At 33.3% G+C, this 21,828-nt stretch overlaps 1 protein-coding gene across 1 annotated transcript; it reads left to right on the forward strand.

The window, feature by feature from the left end:
- The first annotated feature begins 17,825 nt into the window (after window positions 1–17,825).
- LOC130642206 (ras-related protein Rab-12-like) lies at window positions 17,826–18,416 on the forward strand. Its single transcript, XM_057449291.1, has 2 exons — window positions 17,826–18,301; window positions 18,410–18,416. The coding sequence occupies exons 1-2, from the start codon at window positions 17,826–17,828 to the stop codon at window positions 18,414–18,416; spliced, it is 483 nt and encodes a 160-aa protein (XP_057305274.1).
- Window positions 18,417–21,828: the final 3,412 nt, after the last annotated feature.

Here is a 21,828-nt window from a genome sequence, read left to right on the forward strand (position 1 = left end):
ACAATGAATGAAGACCGGGCAATTTCTTTTATGTATTTAGTATACAGTTTAAAAGACCATTCGTTTAAAAATAAGCCTTCAAGAAGAGAATATGTACGTATGCCATCGTGTGCATAATTTTTTGGAAATTGCAGTATTCTTGGCCATTTCTATGATAGCAAAGCAACACCGCCTGACAAACGTTCCGCAGCCGAAAGACTGTTGAACGTTCTACTGATTCAGATGTAAAGCGCAAGTGAGGAACGTTAAAAATACGTTAGTCGCAGTTTCTGCGATATGTCCGCGTAATGAAACAATTAACGCGACAGTCAAAAATGGGCCAGGAAATCGATAAAATGCGCCATGCTAACGTCAGCAAGAATTATCAATTAGAATCTAACTTAATAACCTTTTTTCTAAAATCATTCTGCGGTAGTGTTATGAACCCTGGAAACTACACGTTCTTGTTATTAGAAAAATTAAGCTGAAATTTGGTCAAAAGTTAAAAACGCATTTAGACGACACTGAACCTCAATTGAATTTTTAAGCTTCTAAAGTAATGAATGTTACTTTTTTGTAAAATAAAGTTTATAACAATAATCAGCGCATTTAAGAAGCTCCTCTTGTGAATAGCTTTCAAAAAGTCAAATTTGTCATTTTTTTAGAGCTTTTAACAGATTATTCAGTTAGGAACATAGAAAGAATAATTTCAGCAAAAAAACACATCTACAATCTTGGTCAAAGTATCTTAAGTCAAGGTTATTCTTAGGTTATTTGTTTAAGTTCAAACTCTTATATTGTGGTAATTGTTGCTGACGTCAGCATGGCTCTTTTCCGCAAAATCCGCGGACATTGTCGGCTCAGACGTGGATTTTTTTCAGTGTACGGGCATGCTATAGAATTGAACTAGCAAGTTTAAAACGTTGTCCACCTGCCCTACGTGCAGTAGCGACTTTGCAGCCTACGCGCTGCAAAGCATTGACCGTTTGACGCTTTTGTCCATATTTAAATAATGACAAAAATCTGTCTTTCTCTCAATATTTTTCCGAGATTGAAACTCAGCTGAAACTCAGCTAATAATAGAATGGTTTTTTAAAAAAAGGGAATTCACAAAATAATAATTTTCTTTTTAATATAATTCAATTTGTTAATTTCAATCAAAACGCAGGAATTAAAAAATCAACAAACACGTCCCAAAATGTCTTGTTCTTCTTATCATAAATAAATGGTTTGTTAATATCTTTTAAAGGCGCGAATAATAAAAAAAAAAAAAAAACACGAAGTAGGCAACACAATGTTAATTTGCCTGTTCACGTATTTACAACTAAGAAACAGCATTATGGGAACAATGTCTTTTCTATTAGAACGTTTTTAAATTAAACGAAGGCTTCTGTGAAGACACGCAAAATAAATCATATAACGCATTTCAGGTGTCCGTTGCACGACATTTTCCTCTTGCACAAATTAGTTAGCCCAAACACTAGAAAACTCGAACTTTCATTATCTCCAACATTTTTTTTGGGTCGCTTTAACTTTTATTAATACTTCCTTATAAAAAAACTCTGGTTAACTCGAACCTCGGATAACTCAAACATTTGTTAACTCGACCCATTTTTCGTCTCCCCTTCAGGCTAATATTTTCGGACAACTCGAACTTTTTACTCGATAAAAGGAAGTTAAAGACTAGATAAAGGTCAATTTCTTTTTTTAATTTAATAAATTCTGATGAAATATAGATAGATAATGTTGTCTGACTAGGAAAATTCAATTTACAAGGGACTTGCATGCCTTTTTAATCGCCAAGATTGCACGTTTTCCCCGTAATTGTTGCCCAACCGTTTGACAAAATCGCTTTTACTCAAACTAATCTCAAAAAGTTGACATAACGGATGCTCCGTTTAACTCGAACATTTGTTAAGTTGCGGTTCGAATTACCGGGAGTTAACTGTAGACAAAATGCACCTATTAATGGAGAGATTTAAAGTCCTAAGTCAGTTCCGTTCCAATGACGGATTTTCGGGCAATCTTTGGCGTTTATTTATGGGAAATATGGCAAAACAGGAAAATATGTTAAATAACTTTTATGTAGCTGCAGAAACTTTAAATAGAATGTAAAAATTCGCTCTATGACGTAAGTAATTGAATTTCAAGCAGATAGTGGGATACTAGATAATTTAAAGCTACCGATGACGTCACAGAAAAATTACTAAAATATGACCTACTAAACTGTCCGAATTTGTGAACATTGACAATGTGAACTTTGACATTTTCAAAGCGCGTGGTTCAAATATAAAAAGACTGCAAATCAATGCTTCAGGATCTTTAGAATGAGGCATTTAATCAAAAAAATTTTTGATCAAAAGTGCTGTTTAATACAATGGAGATTGGATGGAGTAATTAAAATCTGGTATGCGCGTGTGTGTTAGAAGACTATTCTCTTAAGGGCTATTTTCTACTTTTTCAACGTTTTCTGCGGAACGGAATGGACAGGAACAGAAAAGCTTCTGAGCATGCGTACTTAAAATTTTTATATTGCTTGAGTGGAAAATTTTCCTTTCCACTTCATTCTGGGATAAGTAAATCGATTTCGCCTTTTTATTAGCATTCTGCACGGAAACGACTTGAACATTAATAAGCCAATCAGAATAGTAGCAGAAAATTTTATGTTCTGTTCTGTTCCTGTCCGTTTCTTTCAGCGAAAAAATTTCTTGAAGTGAAAAACAGCCCCGTAATTATCATCAATTACAATCGCACTATTACACTCTCACATTTTTGTTTTTGCCACTAGTATTTGTATCATTACAGTAGACGTCCGGTAATTCGAATGCCGCTTAATTCTAACTTTCCATTATTTCGAACAAATTGCCAAGTCCCTTGAATTTGGTTTAATAAAGTGTTATATTTTGAGCTGCTTAATTCGAACTCCGCTAATTCAAACATTTCGCTAATTCGAGCAATTTTTTAGTCCAAAGGCTGCGTTATGCTCGTTAATTCAAAGTTTTGTGTATCGATAAATAAAATCTAATGGGAAAATAAAAAAACATATTTATTTTGATTGCATCAATGGTAGAAAAATTTCTTTCAATTTATCAATTAAATTAGCATTTCCAATAAAATGAAGTTTACAAGGAATTTGGAGGCCTTGCCCATCGCCAAGCAAACAACGTTAAAAGATTTTTATAAAAAGTTGTAGTAAAGTTATATTAGTATAAAACGTTTATTAAAATTCTTTTTTTTTTTAACTTCCGATAATCCGAACATTCCTTAATTCGAACAAATAATTTAGTCCCTTGTGTGTTCGAATTAACGGACATCTACTGTAATTGTTTTCCTCCCAGTTGCAAAAAATAATCTTAGCGAAAAGAAGATAAAGCTGAAAAAATTGGTTAAGGCTTTAAACAAAAAGGGAATCTCATCAAGCACAACTATAAAAATTGTTTTTGGTTTTTGAAGAAAGATTTAATAATAAGAGAAGATGCAAAGAACTTTTCAGAATTCTGTGTTTTTTTTACAAAGAATACAGAAAAAACTCACTATTAAAGTGTACGACCATTTTTAAGACTGTCTTAGACAGACACAGTTCGGCATTTTTTGCGAAATTGTATCTCGCGGAATATTTGAAATCGTTCATTCAGGAAAGTATACCTCGCGAAATTTTGGTAATTTTTAAATTACCATTGAAGTATTTTCAGCTTATGTTTTGATTTAAAGGCAGGAAAAAGACTTTTTAGTTCTATTTATAAGATCGACTGGAAGGAAGTAGTCGCCGGTATATCCATGCTCTGAAGTTGGTAGGAATAAATTGCCAAGCGTCGTTTTTTTCCATGATATCGACCCTTTTGGTATTAAAAGTGATGTTGACACAAACATTGCTGCAGCATGTGAACTGAATAATTTCGCTATCAGAATGATGTAGACGATAAAGAAGTGAAAAAAAGTGAGATCCGGAAGTTGCTAGAAATGTTTCGATGAAGTTTTCAAAAATTTGAAGACGAAAAATCTTTGTATAACTTCGAACATGTTTGAACACAAACTTGTGGTAATTTTTTTAAAGTTTTCATCGCAAAACATTACCAATATCTTCGTTCAGTTTGTTGCACTCCCTAATTGGCGAAAGTTTAACCCAAAAATTTTTTGTGAGTTTTTAACTTTGCGAAAATTTCTCTTCAGAACGTTGAAACTCTCCGGTTGATGTTTCAAGTTCTTGGTAGTCTCAAAACCATTGCTTCTTTTTTCCCCTTTTCTAAATTAATCATAAATGCACCAACGGCATAATATGGTTCTCAATCAGCTGACGGGACATATGCAAGGTAAAAGTATTTTCCACAGCAACATAAATCACTGTATCGTCCGATGTATAAGCCTCCAGAGTGACGAAGAACTTTTAGTAAATTATCCCCCCTCTGATAAGAAATTAGGTTATGACTTCGATGAAAAAAAATATCTTTAAACCACTCTTTTCAGCATCAATGATGACACAGAAAGATAATTCGGATGCAACTTTAAATAACTTAACATTATAAAAACTTTCGTTATATCCGTTATCTTTAGCGAAATTTCTCTGTTACTGAATCGATCATAAACATAATCGCAAGCTTTGTAGATCTTTTTCGTCTGAAACCTGATTAATTTTTTTAATGAACCTTAGCATTCATGAGAACCCCAACTGATATGGAAGAATCCATTCAATTATATTTTGGAAATAACTAGAATTACAGAAATTATTCGACGTCATTCGCATAACTTGCCTAAACCCTATTCGGTACGGAGAGGAGCAGATATCCCCCCTATCCCCCTTTCTTTTTTGTTGTGCTGCATGGTTATGAAACTTACTGTGTTTTCATATTTATCTATTAAGCACCCCTTTGCTACATTTTAAGTTCCCATAGCTTTAGATATCGACTATTACTCGAAACTACCCTTAAACATCTCTAGGAAATCCTTTTAATCAGAAGATTGTAATAACTTTCTTTAGGAGTATTCTTAGGACTTGAAAATTACAAGACAACTTTATAAAACTGCTGAAATAAGAAAAAATTTATTGCTATCATTTTGTTTCTTTTATGGTGTACTATAAGTGTCCCAAGTTTGATCCAACATGGACAAGTCTGTCAAAAGTCCTCCGGTCATAATATGTTTGAAATACCCTGGACCAAATAGCATGGAAAGACCCTTTTAAAGGTTTTCAGTCATTAGGGTGACAGGTCGGTGTGACATGTTAGTTAGTTGTGCAAGTGATTGTGGTGTAGTATGAATGTAGTCTTTAGTTATCAGGAAGGTAGTATGTCAACACCAACAATATTTTTAAGTTTCAGTTGTTTTGAACGTTCCCTCACTTGAAAGACGCAAACATTTTCAAATTTAAAGCGCTTGTAAGTTTTTCGCTTTTATTTGCATTAAAGGTGGTCTCGCTATTAATTTAAAAACTTGAAGAAAAATATTCATCGGCTTTGTTGGATAAAACCTTCTTGGTTGTATACCAAATTTACTCTGGTTATTTAAAAACATTAGTCAAGTTGTTTGTATGCAATTATTAGTTGTGCGAGGTTTCCACTATCGCAGATTGCTGGAAACTAAGTTTCTTTTCGGATTCTGTACTGCAATGCTTTGCGGATCTGACTGCACATGCACAGTGAGTTAGTATTTAAAGCGATTCTCGCAAAGGTTCTTCCTCGGTCGTCAATTGGCCTTAGCATCGCAAACTCGGTGTATTGTATACGTGCTTTGCCAAGCCAACGAGGCGATATTACCAATTCTCACCATATTGATTTGTTATTTATTCTTGATCTTCCATTACTGGGAAGAAGTGGAAAGAATTACTCTTTTCATTCTTTGCGTCATGCAATAGCCATTGAAGGGACTTCTCTCGTTTTTTTAAATATTTTCTAGTTATTCTTGATGTGTAAACGACATTTTAATTTCTGGAATGTCCACCCCAACTCCAAAAATATACTGTACTATTTATCGTGTAATAAGTAGCACTTAATATTCCTCTGTTATATTTCATTTTTATTTAAAGTTTGCTAAATAATTTCAACCAAAAAGTTAGATACGAACTTTAATGCGCCTATTTCCGATTTTTATAGACTTTTTTTTGAATGTCCGAAATCTCTTATATTAACACTCGCATTCTATATCTGCGCAATTTTATACCCATGCTACGAATACACGAAAAGTTAACATTTTCAAGGATACTTTACTTTAAAAACTTATGATGTTAGGTATCCAGTGTTGCAATTTAATAACAAATACACATAAAAATAATTACTTTAACCCTCATGCGAGTGTGAGTGTGTGTGTGCCTTAAAATATATAATAAAAAAATATTTTTGTGCCAACATATTAAACTATTTTACCACACTAACATATTAACATTTTTTTAACTTCCGACTTTGAAGTAATTAAAGTTTCTGAGCAATTAACTTTGATAACGCAAAATGCATCCTTTTTAACCCTTAGACGACGGATCATACGTAGATCTACGATCAAAAAATGAGCAACAACAGCTTCACAGTTGGCGCCATAACTCCTGTGGACTAGGATGTTATAAAAAACGCTCTCAAGGTTTGGAAGAGGATAAACTGGGCAACTCAACAGTACCAAACATGAACCACCTGGGTATTTTCCTCGATCACTAATTATAACTAAAGTTTCAAAAGAAGGATGCGTGTGTTCTAAGGGTTACCTCGATTCAAATAAAACGTCTCGTCATTATGACGTGTCACTCCTGCTACGGCTATATGCGGAGCTTGAAGACAAATAGATAGACATCGTTAGTACTACTGGTCCTGGTAACCGTGGAAAAGGCTGTGTTAATTCTGAAGATTATCGTGAAGGTAATACCACCATGGTGAAAATGGTTGTCATTCTGGAGGAAGCAGTGCTCATAAAAAGAGACTCAGATAATTGTACTTTAATGCCAACTTCCAAATTATCGGATTTTTAGTCGTCAATTAGTTTACCGCTACTTGATTTCAGAAGTGACGCAGAAATTTACCCAACACGAGTTCTTGAACCACAGCCTGTGATTCCGAGAGCATTAAAGCCGGTTTCCAAACAGCTGCATTGCGCCCAGTCGGAAAAAGCGCCGTGACTTTTGATCTACGCATGCGCATTATCAGAATGTATATAACAACCATTAAAAACGTAGAAATTTACATGAATTACGAAAGAGTTTTTAATTAGATCATCTCAAGATGGCTAGCAACAACGTAAAGATCTCGCTTCTGTGTTAATTTTTTTTTCAACGTCAAATAAATGTAGAAAATCAGAATATAATAAATTAAGTGAAGAAGATAGAGAACAAAGTAACATCAATGAATCTGTGGAGGCATTTTAAAAAGTACAACATTAAATCCTTAACCAAAACGTTGTATAGACCTTTGGTTCTTCTTTCTATGAAAAGTCTTCTCATCCACATGTTTTCCATACGTATTTTTTACGACTTTGTTTACTTCTACGCCATAAAAATAAGACTAATCTCAAATTTTGCATCAATAAATATCGTCTGTTTACAGCAGCCATGTTTTGCAAACAACACGCGAGCAAAAATTGCTAAATGGAGATGGCGATAAAAGTCTAGTCACCCGACCAGAAACTGTTACTCACTTTGTGGTTACTAAAAGCGGAGAAACTTTCGCATAAGCTTTCGCGAATCTATAAATCGAAAAATTTTCGCGATAAAAATTTTTCCGATTGGTGATCTATAAGTTTCTGAATTGCTCGCTAGGAAAAATCTACTACAGAGGACGGACAATACGACTACAGAGGATAGACTTTCGTTTCTACCCTGTAAATCAGCAGTATAGAGAGCAATAAAACAACTTCTTTTTTGTGTTCTGCAGATAAAGTAGTCTATATTGTTAATTATTCACTGATAGCTATTTTCGGCCGCTTTATACGGGAAATCCACAGCGTTGATTGGCTAAAACGCCCTCTCGACGGGTCTTATGCAGCGCGGCATAACTTTTAACCTCATAGCAACCAAAATGGTAGCTATAAATGTAAACAAATAACATGGTAATGTTATTTTTTTACAAAGAATCGTTAAAACATAGCTAGCTACATATATACAGACTTAAAAATCAAGTCACAACAAATCCATTATCTCGAATCACCCCGCCAGAAACAACCGCAAAAAATGTTGATCATTTTAAATCCACTACGTTTTATATAAACTTTCAAGAATGAACTTTAGTTCAAAAAAGGTTAAAAAAAATGATTCTGTATATGGTTATTCAAATTTTTTGTTTTGAAATTTGAAACAATGAATTGGTTATTACACCTTGTCACAAGTAAATCTTTAGAAAATAATCCTAGTTTCTACAAACCGAACCAAGATAAATCAGTTAGAAAATAAAATATAAAATGTTTAATCTATTCCTTTCGAGTAATATTACCCTCAGTCAGCATATCGACCACGACAGCTCGGTCCATACTTCAGACCTAGGGTAATATTTCTCAGTATAGATAGACAAGACACTTTACATTGATTATGATAGAAAGGGGAGAAACTCCATCTCCAGGGACTATTGTGGATTATTGTTTGCGGACACATTGTTTAAAGCATTATTGCCTAAATTTGCCTTCCTCTGCTACCATGTGAACTTTGTTAAACTTTGATAGGTTTTTTCCTTCTATAACCCTGTAGGCGATGTTTTGTTAGATAATCTTTTTTTTCAAGACGCTTGCAAAAATGTTGCTGTCAGTAAATTTAAGTTTTAAAAGAAGTTTTATCGCAAGAAATTTGAAATAAATACATGTGGTTGGATTTTACAGTAAAATCAAGCGTTTTAATCCTATTTAGGTCACGTCAGGGATATAAAAGTTTGGATGCGTTCAATGACAAAAATGACTTCATTATTTATTTTCAAACATAAGAAAAGGTTGAGAGAACGGTCGAACATAAACTTTCACCCAGTGAGTCAACATGGCAAGAGACGTGAAGGGGGATGCGTACATAATTTATCGGTTGTTGACGTTTTTTAATTTCTAACCAATTATTTTTGTATGATTTCATCAAACTTGGTTTAATGCGAAGCACAGAAGGTTGAAGTCTTCATATCTATCCATCCACTCAAACGGAATGTGAAAATTTATAAAAGCAAAAATTAATTCTATAATTCCCACTTTTGCAACAACAACAATGTTTCCCTTACAGTATTGTATTTTTGTTCAAAATTTTAATTTACGCATGAAGCCAGAGGCTATCGCTCAACATATTTTGCAGTATACCAGACACTGGAATAAAACAACTTTGTTCTAATATCATTAAAAATGTACTCCAAGTTTTCCGACAACAAAGTTGCTTACTAATCCCTTCAATAAATTACAAACGATACCTTGATTTGCATTGCTGACGGAAGTTAACGACGCATATCAAATCCAAAGTTAAGTCGGCATCAATTGTTTCCTGTCAATCACAGCTCAAATAAAAAACACTGACACAGCTTAAACTTTTAATCTTCAGATTTTTAAGATCAAAACAAATCATCGAAAGCAATTGCGCATTACATTGTTAATTGGTAAACAAATACCATCAAAGGGTTTGCAGTTTTAATCTGAATTAGGCGCTTTCGTTTTAAGCTTATTTTTAGCATATTTGTAACAGGAATGTTTGCCACAATATGATGCTAACATATGGTTGTGGTCAAAATTAAAATTATTTTAAGTTTCTGTCGTTGTGAAGTTCAAGCGGAGCAAAAACATTGTAATGATTCCTAAAAACGATCATATCAGAACCTTCAGAAGTCAGCATACGGTGTAATCTCCTTATAGCGGACGTTCTTTAGAGCGGACACCTCTCCACAACAGATGCATTTCTCAACAAAGGATGAAAGTGACGGTCAAGCATAAAAAATCTCTATGTAGAGAACATTTTATAACGGACACGCCTAATCATTAATTTGTGAGAGTTCAATTCTAATTACTTGCACTCAGTCAAAAATCATGATCGTTGTGTATTCTCAAAATATATATTTTCTTTATTTCATTAACGTCCTAACTTTATGTAAAATCTTAAGGCTAAAATACACGGTAAGTTTAAACGGACCGTTTAGTTGTAGGAAAAAAACTTATAAGTTTCGATGCTGGTAATATACCTGTCTACACGTTAAGTTAAAATGTATAAGTTTTTTTTAAAAAAAAAATTTTTACAATAAATGCCAAATAAAAAACACGTATAATTTTCATTGCGGTTATTGCTATAGCAGCAGAAGGGATAATCAATCGTAGAAGAAAAAAAGCGGACTACCACTGGTTATGGTTAGAACCCGAAAATATGCTCAAATCTTTGGTTTAAACAATAGCTCATTAATCATTCTGTTAATTTCAATAGAAAAACTTAGCAAAAGTTGAACATGTCCAACTTTTAAAAAAACTTATAAAACCGAAAAAAGTTGTACATCTTTCCTGTTTACACGGTAAGTTTTTTTATCTTACATTTAAACTTACAATGTATTTTAGCCTTTGGCCTCGATGTTTTATAAACCACATTGTAAAACGTGTATTGCGTATGAAGTGATGGGAATCTAAAAAATTATAATATTTACATCAGGAAAACGTTCCATGCCGACATAACGATTTTGTTCACATCATGCCTGTTAGATTTTTATATCGATATTAAAAGCTATCAGATATACTGTAGACATGGTTCTACTGCTTCTATTAATTCTATTAATTAAGGTTTTGCCATCTTTTTCTTTCTGCTACTCATACCTGCTACTTGCCCTCTACGTTTTTCTTGTTGAAAATATTGTGCGAAATTTATAATCTTGATTTTTGCATGGATCAGTATTTTTTATCGTGTGAAGTTTGACATGCATTTCGATATCAAAGGGTCTAGCGTCTCAGGTTCTGCGTCCCGTCTCACAGGGTCTTGCGTCCTGCATCCCACACAAACCCATTCTTCTTTTGCACAGCGGACTTTGGTGCCAGCCAAAATCGAGATGCTCACAATCGAAATATTTCGACTATTCTCGGTAAAAAAAGTCTAAAGAAGGTCGGTAAAAGGATGGTAAAAATGATGGTAAAAAGGATATGGTAAAAATATCAGTCACTTGCACTAAGTTTAGTCCCCTTTTATTTACTAACTTAATTTTACCAATAACGTATCGGTGGATTACTTTACCGAAAAAATCAAACCAAAGAATCAACTTTGTTCCCAGAGATGGCCATTGTGCGCCCTCTTCCATCAAGGAAGTGAAAACGCTCTGGGACGAGGTTAAGTCAAGCACGAAACTAATTGTCCCAAAAGGTAATATTATACAGAACAGTATAGCAAACAGGCGGTGGTTTTCGTATTATGTTCTGTAAAATTCTACTACTTTTTTCCTTAATTACAGCGGTTTTATAATCAGCCATTAAATTATCATGGCTGATTTTATTTTGCCTAAATTTTATTCGTACATACCGTAGAGAGATTTGGTAAATAGATCTACTGTATATAACAGATGGTGACGTATTCTAGTCAAATGTATTTGGGGACACATATCCTCATAAGAGATTGAGCTATCCAACCGGGATAAGGGTAAAGCTGTAACAATTCTGTCAAATTTTGGATGTCTCAAACCCAATCTCACAAACCTAATTCCGTTGATCTTATGTATCAGGGACATCACTGATTTTGGTTCGTATGTGCTTTTTATCAGGCTGTCACAATTAGTTCACTGGTCGATTAAAGGATGCATGAAAACTATATACTAGGGCAGAATCTTTCGCGTATCAAAGAGACCGCAAAATTTTCTGCCAACTTGTTGTATTGTGGTTGTCGTAACATGAGCTGTTATCATTTGCATGCCAATTTTTCCACACAAAGAGTTGCTGTGGTGGATTCTACAAAGAAAAGTAAATTCGAATAATAAAAGTAATAAAAAACAACACTGATAAAAGAGCTGAGGATTTGACATTGGTTTACACAAAACTAGAAGTTTTAGGTGAGTAAAAAAGAATGAATAGCAGGTTGTCTAATAGCACAAGCTTCTTACCGACTTCTTTTGATTCGTAAGTTGAATAGCTTGATTTTATGAAGAATTTTTCTTTTTCACAGCGTTTGCTTTTTCTATTTTTCTTAGAAAAGACATAATTGTCGTCTAACTGAACTGACGAGAATATCTATATTATAATACCCGTATATGTCTGTCTGTCCGTCTGTCTGTCACGCAAAAATGGTTGCTTAGATGCGCAGGTAGCGAGACGGACGCAATGCGGTATAAAAAGGACGGGCAAACCCGTGGATTTTTCCACGGGCTAACGACTAGTGACTTCTTTGACTGGCATTTAATTCATGAAATAAGCATTCGATAATCAAATCTAAACATTCAATACAAAGAAAAACATCTTATTTTCTCCAATACAATGGGAAGAGGATTTCACTACTACCGCAGATATTGGCAACCAAAGGAAAATGAAAAACTCAACTTCTTTGACAAACCTGGGAATGTGTTTGACGGCTTTTCAATCAAAACAGTAAACAAAAAAGGAGAAATTGTAGGACATTTACCTAAGGAGATTTCAAGGCTAATCAAATGCTTTTTGGATCGTGGTTTCACTATTTATTGCAAGTTATTTTCACTATATTATTGTCCTTTACCCCTAGTACAAGGAGGAATAAAAATCCAATACGAATTCGTGGTTACCTCGCGTGCAACAATGTTACATTCAAGGCTGACTGCTTGCTTTATGAAATTGGTCACCGATCTTTATATTAAGCCTGCAGAAGACAGAGCCATTAGCGAGTGAGGCTGCGTGTGTTATTTTGAAACGAGAATGACATTTGAAAGTCATGCAAACGTCAAATACGACTCTACTTCGTAAAGTTTAGAAGAAGTTCCCAAACGGAATTACACATGGACAGTTATAGTATGCCATAGATGGGACAAAGCGGAAGCAAGAACGTTAGCACTATCTTTGCGAATTGTTCCTGAGAGGGGAGATTTTGTGACAAATGTGACTTTTCCTCATTGTTATTGGGGCATCTGATGGAAAAAAAATTTGGTAAAATTTTGTACTTTGGGGATACTGCATTTTTGGAACGCAGTTAAATTGTTTTAAACTTTCAAAAGGCTGACTTCCATGCGAGAATGCTGTAAGATGTTTCACTGGTGACATAAGTATTTATAATATGTATGTTAATTTCCAATGGTCGCCAAGTATTAGTGGTAAAAGGCAGACCAGATGTGCAGAATGACAGTATTTCTAATCTTAGTGACGTCATTTTGTTATCTTTCTTACCTCATCTTTACCAATCATCTTTAAATTTTATATTCTGTACATATATCCCAAGTTCCAAAACATGACCATTAAAATTCTGCAAACACGGGACTCATCCTTATCATTAAAGGCTTATTTTTCACTTCTCACCGAGTGCAATTTTTTCGATGTAATCATAAAAATATAGGAAATTTGTGTATTTGATGTTAATTGTACACAAAATTTATTGGAGGACAGGGTGCATTGATGCCTTTGGCTAGTAGAGATTTTATTTGCTAAATAAAGTCACGTGTCAAAATAAAATTTAATAATATTTGTTTGCGGAAATTCCCAGCGTTGAAAAATTTGTGCAGGCTGCCGAATTAGTAATTTGTTACTATATGGACATCTTAATGGAAAAATTGTGATGTGTACTTTGTGTTTGTTTAAGCAGGAAAAGAAGTTTTCAAAGATTAGAAGTTTTAGAAAGAAGTAGTAAATGTGGAAGGTGTGCAAGGTTTTTCTTTTCATAAGAAGTTTTAATTTAGAAGAGCTAAAATAGAGAAGTAGCCGTTGTGAGCATTTTACTTTTTCTGATATTGCATACTTCCTTGCAAATATTCTATTACCTACCTAGTGCGAGTGGAGTATTTCATTTTATAAAAAGTAAGAAACTTCTGATTTTGATTCAGGCAAAAAAAAAATTGGTTGAAAAAAATTCAATCCCGGGGATTTCCAAGTCAATATAAGACAGTCTTGTTGCGTTGTTTGCGTTAAAGATAGTTTTATATTTGCTAAGGAATGTATGTATATAATGCAGACCAGAAATTTGTCTTATCAGGGCCAGAAAAGTAATCATATATATGACGCCATTTTTAAATCCTATGTAGTCATCAAATTATTTCTTTACCTGGAATGAGTTTGCATTAAGACATTCTACAACTGTGTCAAGTTTCATCACTTAAGCTTAAGTGATTCAGGATTTATGACCCGCGGGCACTTTGCGCCCCCTATCCTCGCCAAAGGTTACAAGGGCCAAAATAGCTTGGGTAATAATAAGGATAATAAGAAGTTGGTTCGCATTATTTCGATTGATTTAGCTACGATATGGTCCCCTATTTTTTGCTTATAGTTTCCAAGTTTCTAGAACCTGCGAGGCAAAAAACAGCAATCGGTTTAATTAATATTGATAATCATTTTTGCTTTGATATTCAGCTTCTTTAGTTATTTTCTTCCTTTTTTTCTTTTAAATTTTGTGACTGGATAATTTAACTTAATAGCCACCTGTCATAATTAATGGTTCATCAACAGTTAGGTTGGACAGCAGTAACAACAGTAACCGTGTACGGGGTTGTAGCCTTATCAATAACGCTGATAAGTTTTTGATACATCGTCCCGGTAATAACCAAGGCTAACTAATGTTTTTTAGGGGCCACATACCAGGTATTTCTCAGGCAGTTGAGCTGAATCCAGTTGATTTGCCACATGAAGGCCAGGTAAAGTGTTCTCCCACGTAGATCGAATTTTAATGATAATTTTTTGGCTAGGCGCAGACATGCAGAACGTGTTGTTTCTTCTCACAAATTACTTTTTAAGTAAGAAAAAGGCGTCGCAACGATGCTGCAAGGCAAATTGGCGAACTTTTGTTGGAATTCTGTGTTAGTTTATCTTTGTGTAACAAATGTGTTTTAACCCCATTTGTGTCAACTTTTAACACACACACACATTTTAGGGCTAATTTTCTACAAAAAAATTGTTTTCCCTGCGACAGACCGCACGATGTAGAATGATGTAGTTACTTTTTAATAGCTACTGCGCATGTTCCATCCAATGTCTTAAAACACGTGCTAACGTAAAAATAGTTTAAGTGGAAACGTGCCTGTTCAAAAACGTGCCTAATTAAAATATAACGTATTTACGTCACATACTCACAGTTTAATAATAGTATTAATAAATTCGCACACTCAATCAGACAATTAACTAGTTTGTGTTCATTGAATGCCTGTCTTATTTATAGATGATGATTATTTCAGATTTCGGATTACATCCGAGATCTTTTTATAACGGGCGGTCTTTTCCTTTTCCTTTTTCTTCTTCGATCGATTTTTAAAGCGATTGACGTTACGTCACGACTTAATCACTCGGGCTATCCCTCATTTCATCTGCGCATTATATTATTTTTTCGGCCTTGCGTCAATCCACAGGAATCTGTAAAGCTGCAAAAAAACATCGCAAAAATGTCTTCATGTACCGTAATAAACGAGTATTTGACTGGATAAATTTAATACTTAATGAAATTATTTAAAGCGCTATTTATTCCAGTCGGCAAAATTAGTTTAGTTAAATCGGATCTCTGGGATTCAAGCTCAGGAAACGGGCTTCCGACAAAACTGAGATGACAAACCTAACGTAAGCTGGTCTCTAACGCCAACACGTACGCTATCTAGGCTGGTTAGTTAAAAAGGTGTGTAAGGTTCTATGGTTCTATATTTTTAGATATTTATTACATTGCTTCGTCAAATTTACAGCCGTCTAAGTCTCTCATGTTTCATTGACTTTTGCTAGCGTGGTTTACATGGCTGCTAGCTGATAAAAGTGGTAAAGCATCATCATCGTTATCATGATCATTTCATTTCCTTACATCGACGACGAGGATTCATATATTTAACGTCTACAAGCGCTGACAGTTAATTCCGTTTCCTAAACCAATTACTATTATTTAAATACTTAACCTCAAAGCCCTAAGTTCGAGCATTAGCTGAATATCTTGACAGGGGTAACCACAGAAATATGATTTTACGTTGCTTAAACTAATATGTTGTTGACACAACATTTTCCATTATTGTTTATACCCTTACGGTATAATTATCAGGTCTCCTTGACTGCCCTACTTTTTTGAACTCACCCAGAGCATTGACAAGCTATTTTTTAAGTTTTGTTACAAAATAATGAATATTTAATAATCTTATCAACCTCTTTTGAAATGTCTTACTGAAAAAGCCTTTAGTTTATCAAATTGGAAAAATTTAATGGTGTAGCTATATACCCTTTTTGATTCAATTTGTCAAATTTAAGATTTCAAAAGTTAGATATGTTCAACTTTTTGGATTTGACAAACGAAACATTGAACAATCCCTTTCTTTAAAATATAAAATTTCAACTAATCTTTAAAAGAAATTCGAATTTTAGAATTCGAATCAAAAAAGAGGAATAAACCATCAAATTAGTCGAATTCAATAAATGCCGACAAAAAGAATCGGGTATCGTCCACAGCTTTTGATATTGAAAAACTGAATTGGCCAGAATAGATCATGTATCGCCTGCTTAATATGTCACTTGTGCATCTTTTCCAAATTCGATCTTCAAATCAAAGAAACAAATAAGGGTAAGGAGACAACAATTGAACAACTTGGTGTCAATTTAGTTTATGGTACATTGTATTCTTGATTGTCATTTTTGAAATGTTTTTGAAATGTCTGAAATCAGCTGTTTTTAAAAAATCTTTAACAAGAGAGTAAATTTTGAAGGCCTAAAAACTGAAGCATTAAAATGCTAGTATGTACTTATAGCTGAGTTAATGAAACATTAAACTACTTCGTTCATTAGAAGTTATTATATTCGAATTCAATTTTATCCATACAGGATTTGTGTTCTGGAATTTTCAGAGCTTTCTAGATCAGTTTTGAAAATAGAATAGAATACTATATGTAAATGCTTTTATTTTTAATTTAAAATTTATTTATTTGTATCATAACATTGCAGGGTAGTTACTATAATAATTAAGATTTTAGATACTCGATGATTTGTTTACCCCATAATCCTCGGATTTCAAGGTCCACTTCAAATGTCAGAATCTTCCAGCCGCAGGACTTCTTGTTTGTTATTTTTATGAACGGATAATTTATGAATCAAAGAAGCAGTTCACCACAACTTTTTCTCCTACTACGAACATCACGTTTTGAAAATTTGTTGCTCGTAATGATTGTTGTATTCATAATTGGTTCTTGTTTTCAGCATCATTTAGCTATCATTTTATTAATTCGATAAAAGTAAGTAGATGCATTGTATTAATTGTCCTGACCACAATTTCGTCAGGAAAAATCTGATTTTAAAGTTCTTAAAATATACTTTACCATCGCAATATAGTCAAATAATTAATAACACAATGGAAATTAACGGAATTCAAAGATAGCAATAAATTCTGCTGATTAAAGTTGACGAAGAAACTGCACTCCTACGATTAAAACTGTTCAGCAAGCTGTAAATGCGTCATTTTTGTCAATGTTCCCTAAATAACGTACTGTCTTCCACTTAAACAAGTACAATTTTAAATTAATATAATCACGTAGCATTGAGATTGACAGCACGTCTTAATAATAATAATTTCGTTGATGTCTAATGCATTAATGTCTTAGTCAAGTGACAAAACAGCTAAATGTTGGTTATTTGTGTTTATCTATAAATGTACTTGATGCATAATTGTACATGCAGCTTATTTAAAAATACGTTTTATTCCTTCTAATCTTTACAGTAATAGCTATTCCTTTGATATCATAGAAAAGTATAGATAGAAATGAATCTTTGGTAAACACATTTCGAAAACTAAAAATATCATGGTGTTTTTCTGGAAAGTAAAACGCACAGCTAAAGAGATAAAAATGGTTGTAATTGGCTCTGAAGGATGTGGAAAGACCAGCATCCTGCGTCGCTTTGCTGGAGATACTTTTTACGAATATAAGAAGAATCCTGATACTTGCACATTTTCAACAATGATGTACTTTGAAGTACACAATCATACAATAGAGGTGTACACAAATATAACTGAATTATTAATGATAAAATGTAACACAACTTTACAGTCAGCTAATGGGTACATCTTGGTTTATGAATATGGTAACGAAGAAAGTTTCAAATATATGTGGGATAAAATGATTGAATTAAAAAAGAGAAGAAAAGAGAATGTGATAATTTTATGCAACAAATTTGATCAATATAATACATGGGACTCACCAAAAATAAATGGAGGTTTAGACACCAGTATTGTTTTAGACTACAGACACTATTTTATATCTGCGAAAACGAATAGAAATATTGCAAAAGCATTTAGTGATTTAGCTCAAAAGATTATATCAGGGTAAATACAAATCAAAACTGAAAATAGTTTTAATTGTTTTGTACCCTCTGGAAATTTGCTAACTCGACATAGTTAGCAAACACTTAATTTATATAATCTGTTTTACAGGTTCTAGTACGTGTATTCAAACATGAATCAGGAGAAATTGTACGTTCCGCACGGGAAAATATATTACTTATATGACTAGGTAATAACTTCATTTCATAATCGTTTTATTTATCATTCCGACAACTTGAAGCCAACCATACGTCAATTTAAACATAATTCATTTGCTTTAAATCTTAATAGATAAACCATAAATTATATTAAGCATCCTTCTCATAATGAAATTAACCAAAAAAAATAGCTAATTATATCTTGGAATAGTTGGAAGCTCAATTATTGTAAGTATCAACGTGGATAACATCCTGGCAATATCGAAGCTCGTTTTATTTATAGCAAGTTTACATAATATAAACTGCCTTGGCATCAAATATTTTTATGTTATGTAGCTGCGTTCGAAAACTGAAGTCAGCTTTCTGCAGCAGCGAATAATATCGCAGTAGCTCAACTTTTAAAGACTTCAAATTATTTTTATTGTTTTATGATAGTATATACTATTACATTATTGTCTAGTCGTTAGTCAGCGGAGAAAATCCACAGGTTTTTATCCGTTGTAAGCATAGCTTTTAATTATTTTTGTTATTTGATCCAGCTAGTTTATGAAATCACGAAAAAATATAACTTAGTTCCTGAATGCTGTGTTTTCACCGTAACTAGTTTACGATGAAAACACAACTGCTTTGCCTCGAAAAATTGTCCTTTTTTAGGGAACGCGTTTTGTGCCGATGGTCTGGTCCAAATAACAATAATGACGTAAGGCAGTTAAAAAAAATTAAAGATCATGTATAGGCAAAACGCATAGACTGGAAGAAGCCGTCATGCTTATCATTTATTTTCTTATTTACTTTGTTCCACCGAAAAATCGGCCTTAGGTGTGTATTTGCTTAATTTGTGCTTATTGCTAAAGCAGCTGACGAAAACATTTTACAACCACGGTAATACACTTAACAAATGTAACACCAGTAACCTTCTGTAGAGAATAAGGCAGCTAAATCTAAAACTAACGGTCTGACAATGATTAAAAACAAAATTTACAAATGTAAACAAGTCAAATTTTATGATTTTACCACAGGCTGTGCTATTTATTGCGGCAATTCTTTTTAAAAGCTACATCCGTCTAAAGCCTCTGGTAATCTTTTAATAATTTTAAATTACATTTAATTTTTTGACGACCACGTTTAAGCAAGAATTCAAAAAACACACGTGCACACTTGAATTTAATTAACCTGTAATTGTCTACGTGAAAAACTCCTTTAAAATTTTTCGTTTGAAAATTGGTTACATATCATTTCAGTATATTTAATTGCAAGACGATGTCCTTAATAAATGTCCTTATATTTACAAAACCAGCAAATGGGCGAAGCAAATAAATCAGTTAATGATTCCGCAATTAGACGCTGCAGCTACATCCGGAATTTTTTTAAACTACTAAAATGTATTGGACATAAAAGCGATCGTCTATATTGTAGGCTCTAAACGATTCTGATAAACATCCTGTTGGTTTTTTTAGTACGCCATAACCGTGCATCCAATTCAAGGGAATTGTCTATTTGATATGAAAAATGACATAGATAGCTAGTCCGTAAAGTTATTAACCTTTTTTGCTGTTATATTTTTTTCTTTTCCTTCACAAAAAAATGAAACAACGTTAGTATGTGAATTGAGGTTAAAGGCAATGACTTCATACTCATGGAGCATCGATGAAAATTGTACAGTAAATTAGCGGAAGTTAGCCAATAATGGAAATAACTTATTCTATTCCTGGTTTATTAAAAACAATTGCTTGAAAATGCTACAACAAATTTTTGAAAACATTTGAGAAACAAATCATATAGTAGAATGCAGTAGCTTGCCCTAGGGTCGTTTCTTCGCGTCTTTCCTGATATTAAATAGGGAAGAAAGGCTGTAGAAACAAAGTTGGTTTTACTGTGTCTTTTATATTAGTAAACTGTTCAATAAGTGCGCATGTCACTCCCACAATAGTTATATCCATTTGAAACAATGTTCAGCTTTCTAACTTATTAAAATGCATAGATTGTAAACTGTATATTAAAAACCTTGCCAAAAAAGTGTGTGGCTTGACATGTATTCACGTCTGTTTTCGTTTGCACGACGTTACAACTGCACCATGAATATAAAGATTTGTTTCAAGTTTTTCTAGAAATGGCCGCGCATTTCTCTTATGTCAGCCCTTTTCTGTGATGTCATCAGAAGCTTGAAATTAGACTACTATCTGCATAAAATTACTTTAATTATAGCACAAATCTTAATACTTCGTTTAAAGTTTCTGATAGCCAAATAAAATTTATTGAAAATAATTTTCTTTTTTAACACAATTCACATTATAGAATGACAAATATTCAATTTTTCCCGATTTTAAGGTAAACTACAAAACAACTGGGAAACCTACTCGGGATGAACTTGGGATGTATTAAAACTAAGTCATATAGGGAAGAAGAGGTATTACAAAAACTCGGCAGGATGAGGGGAAAGAAGGGAAGAGGGGTGATTCTTTTCTATACTATTCCATCTAAAGTATGTATATTTTATTGGGTAGCAAATAATAAAACACGTACATGCTTTTTTAAATATATTTCTATAACTTTCCAAAATATTATAAAATTTTTATAACGATATTTAAATGTTACTTCGTTAATGTTTCATTTCTCCATCTTTAATTGTAGTTATAAATGTCAAAAGTTTTTCAAACTTATTTACCCATTTCTTAACAAATTCTTTTTTTGCTTTACCATCTTGTTGCATCATGGTTTCTATATTCTCCTCTCCAATTAACTCTACAACTAACTCGAGAACTTTTTCGGGATCCTCTAAAGGTGTTTTCGTTTGCTTTATAGCTTTTGCTTCCATCGTGCATATAAGTAACGCTGTTGCGAAAAGAAATAAAACATGTGAATACAACATCTTTCTGGATTGTTATTTCTACCGTTCGTTTTCAATATTAAATTGTTTCGTTGGTGTAAAAGGTACTGGTGTCCGACAAACGTTATACGGTGGATTTTATAGACATACCTCAGGAAGATGACAGAACATTTTCCTGACCTAGTGACCATTTTCGTTTTCTGCAGTAGAAAGTTGTTATCAGTAGTTAGTGTGACAAATAGATGACGCTAATGACCTTTCTCTTCACAGATTAAATTTACAAGAAATAACTCAACAGGAACTTCTTATAAGATCGCGCAGCCTAACAAAGGTCCATACACTAGAAACATATCCCTTGCAAAGGAGTAATATTTGTAGGTATTTAGAACTTTAAATAAAAATGACCTAATGTTGATTTTGCCACATTCTGTCTTTTTGTTTTCTTCCTATTTTTAAGTGTTTTGTGTTTTAGACGTTGAAACCTTTAGGCATTAAGAACATAACGTTAGCTAATAGTTGCTAAAATTAAAAACTTCGTTATTGTT

The sequence above is a fragment of the Hydractinia symbiolongicarpus genome, chromosome 4 (assembly GCF_029227915.1).
Source record: "Hydractinia symbiolongicarpus strain clone_291-10 chromosome 4, HSymV2.1, whole genome shotgun sequence".
NCBI classification, from domain to species: domain Eukaryota; kingdom Metazoa; phylum Cnidaria; class Hydrozoa; order Anthoathecata; family Hydractiniidae; genus Hydractinia; species Hydractinia symbiolongicarpus.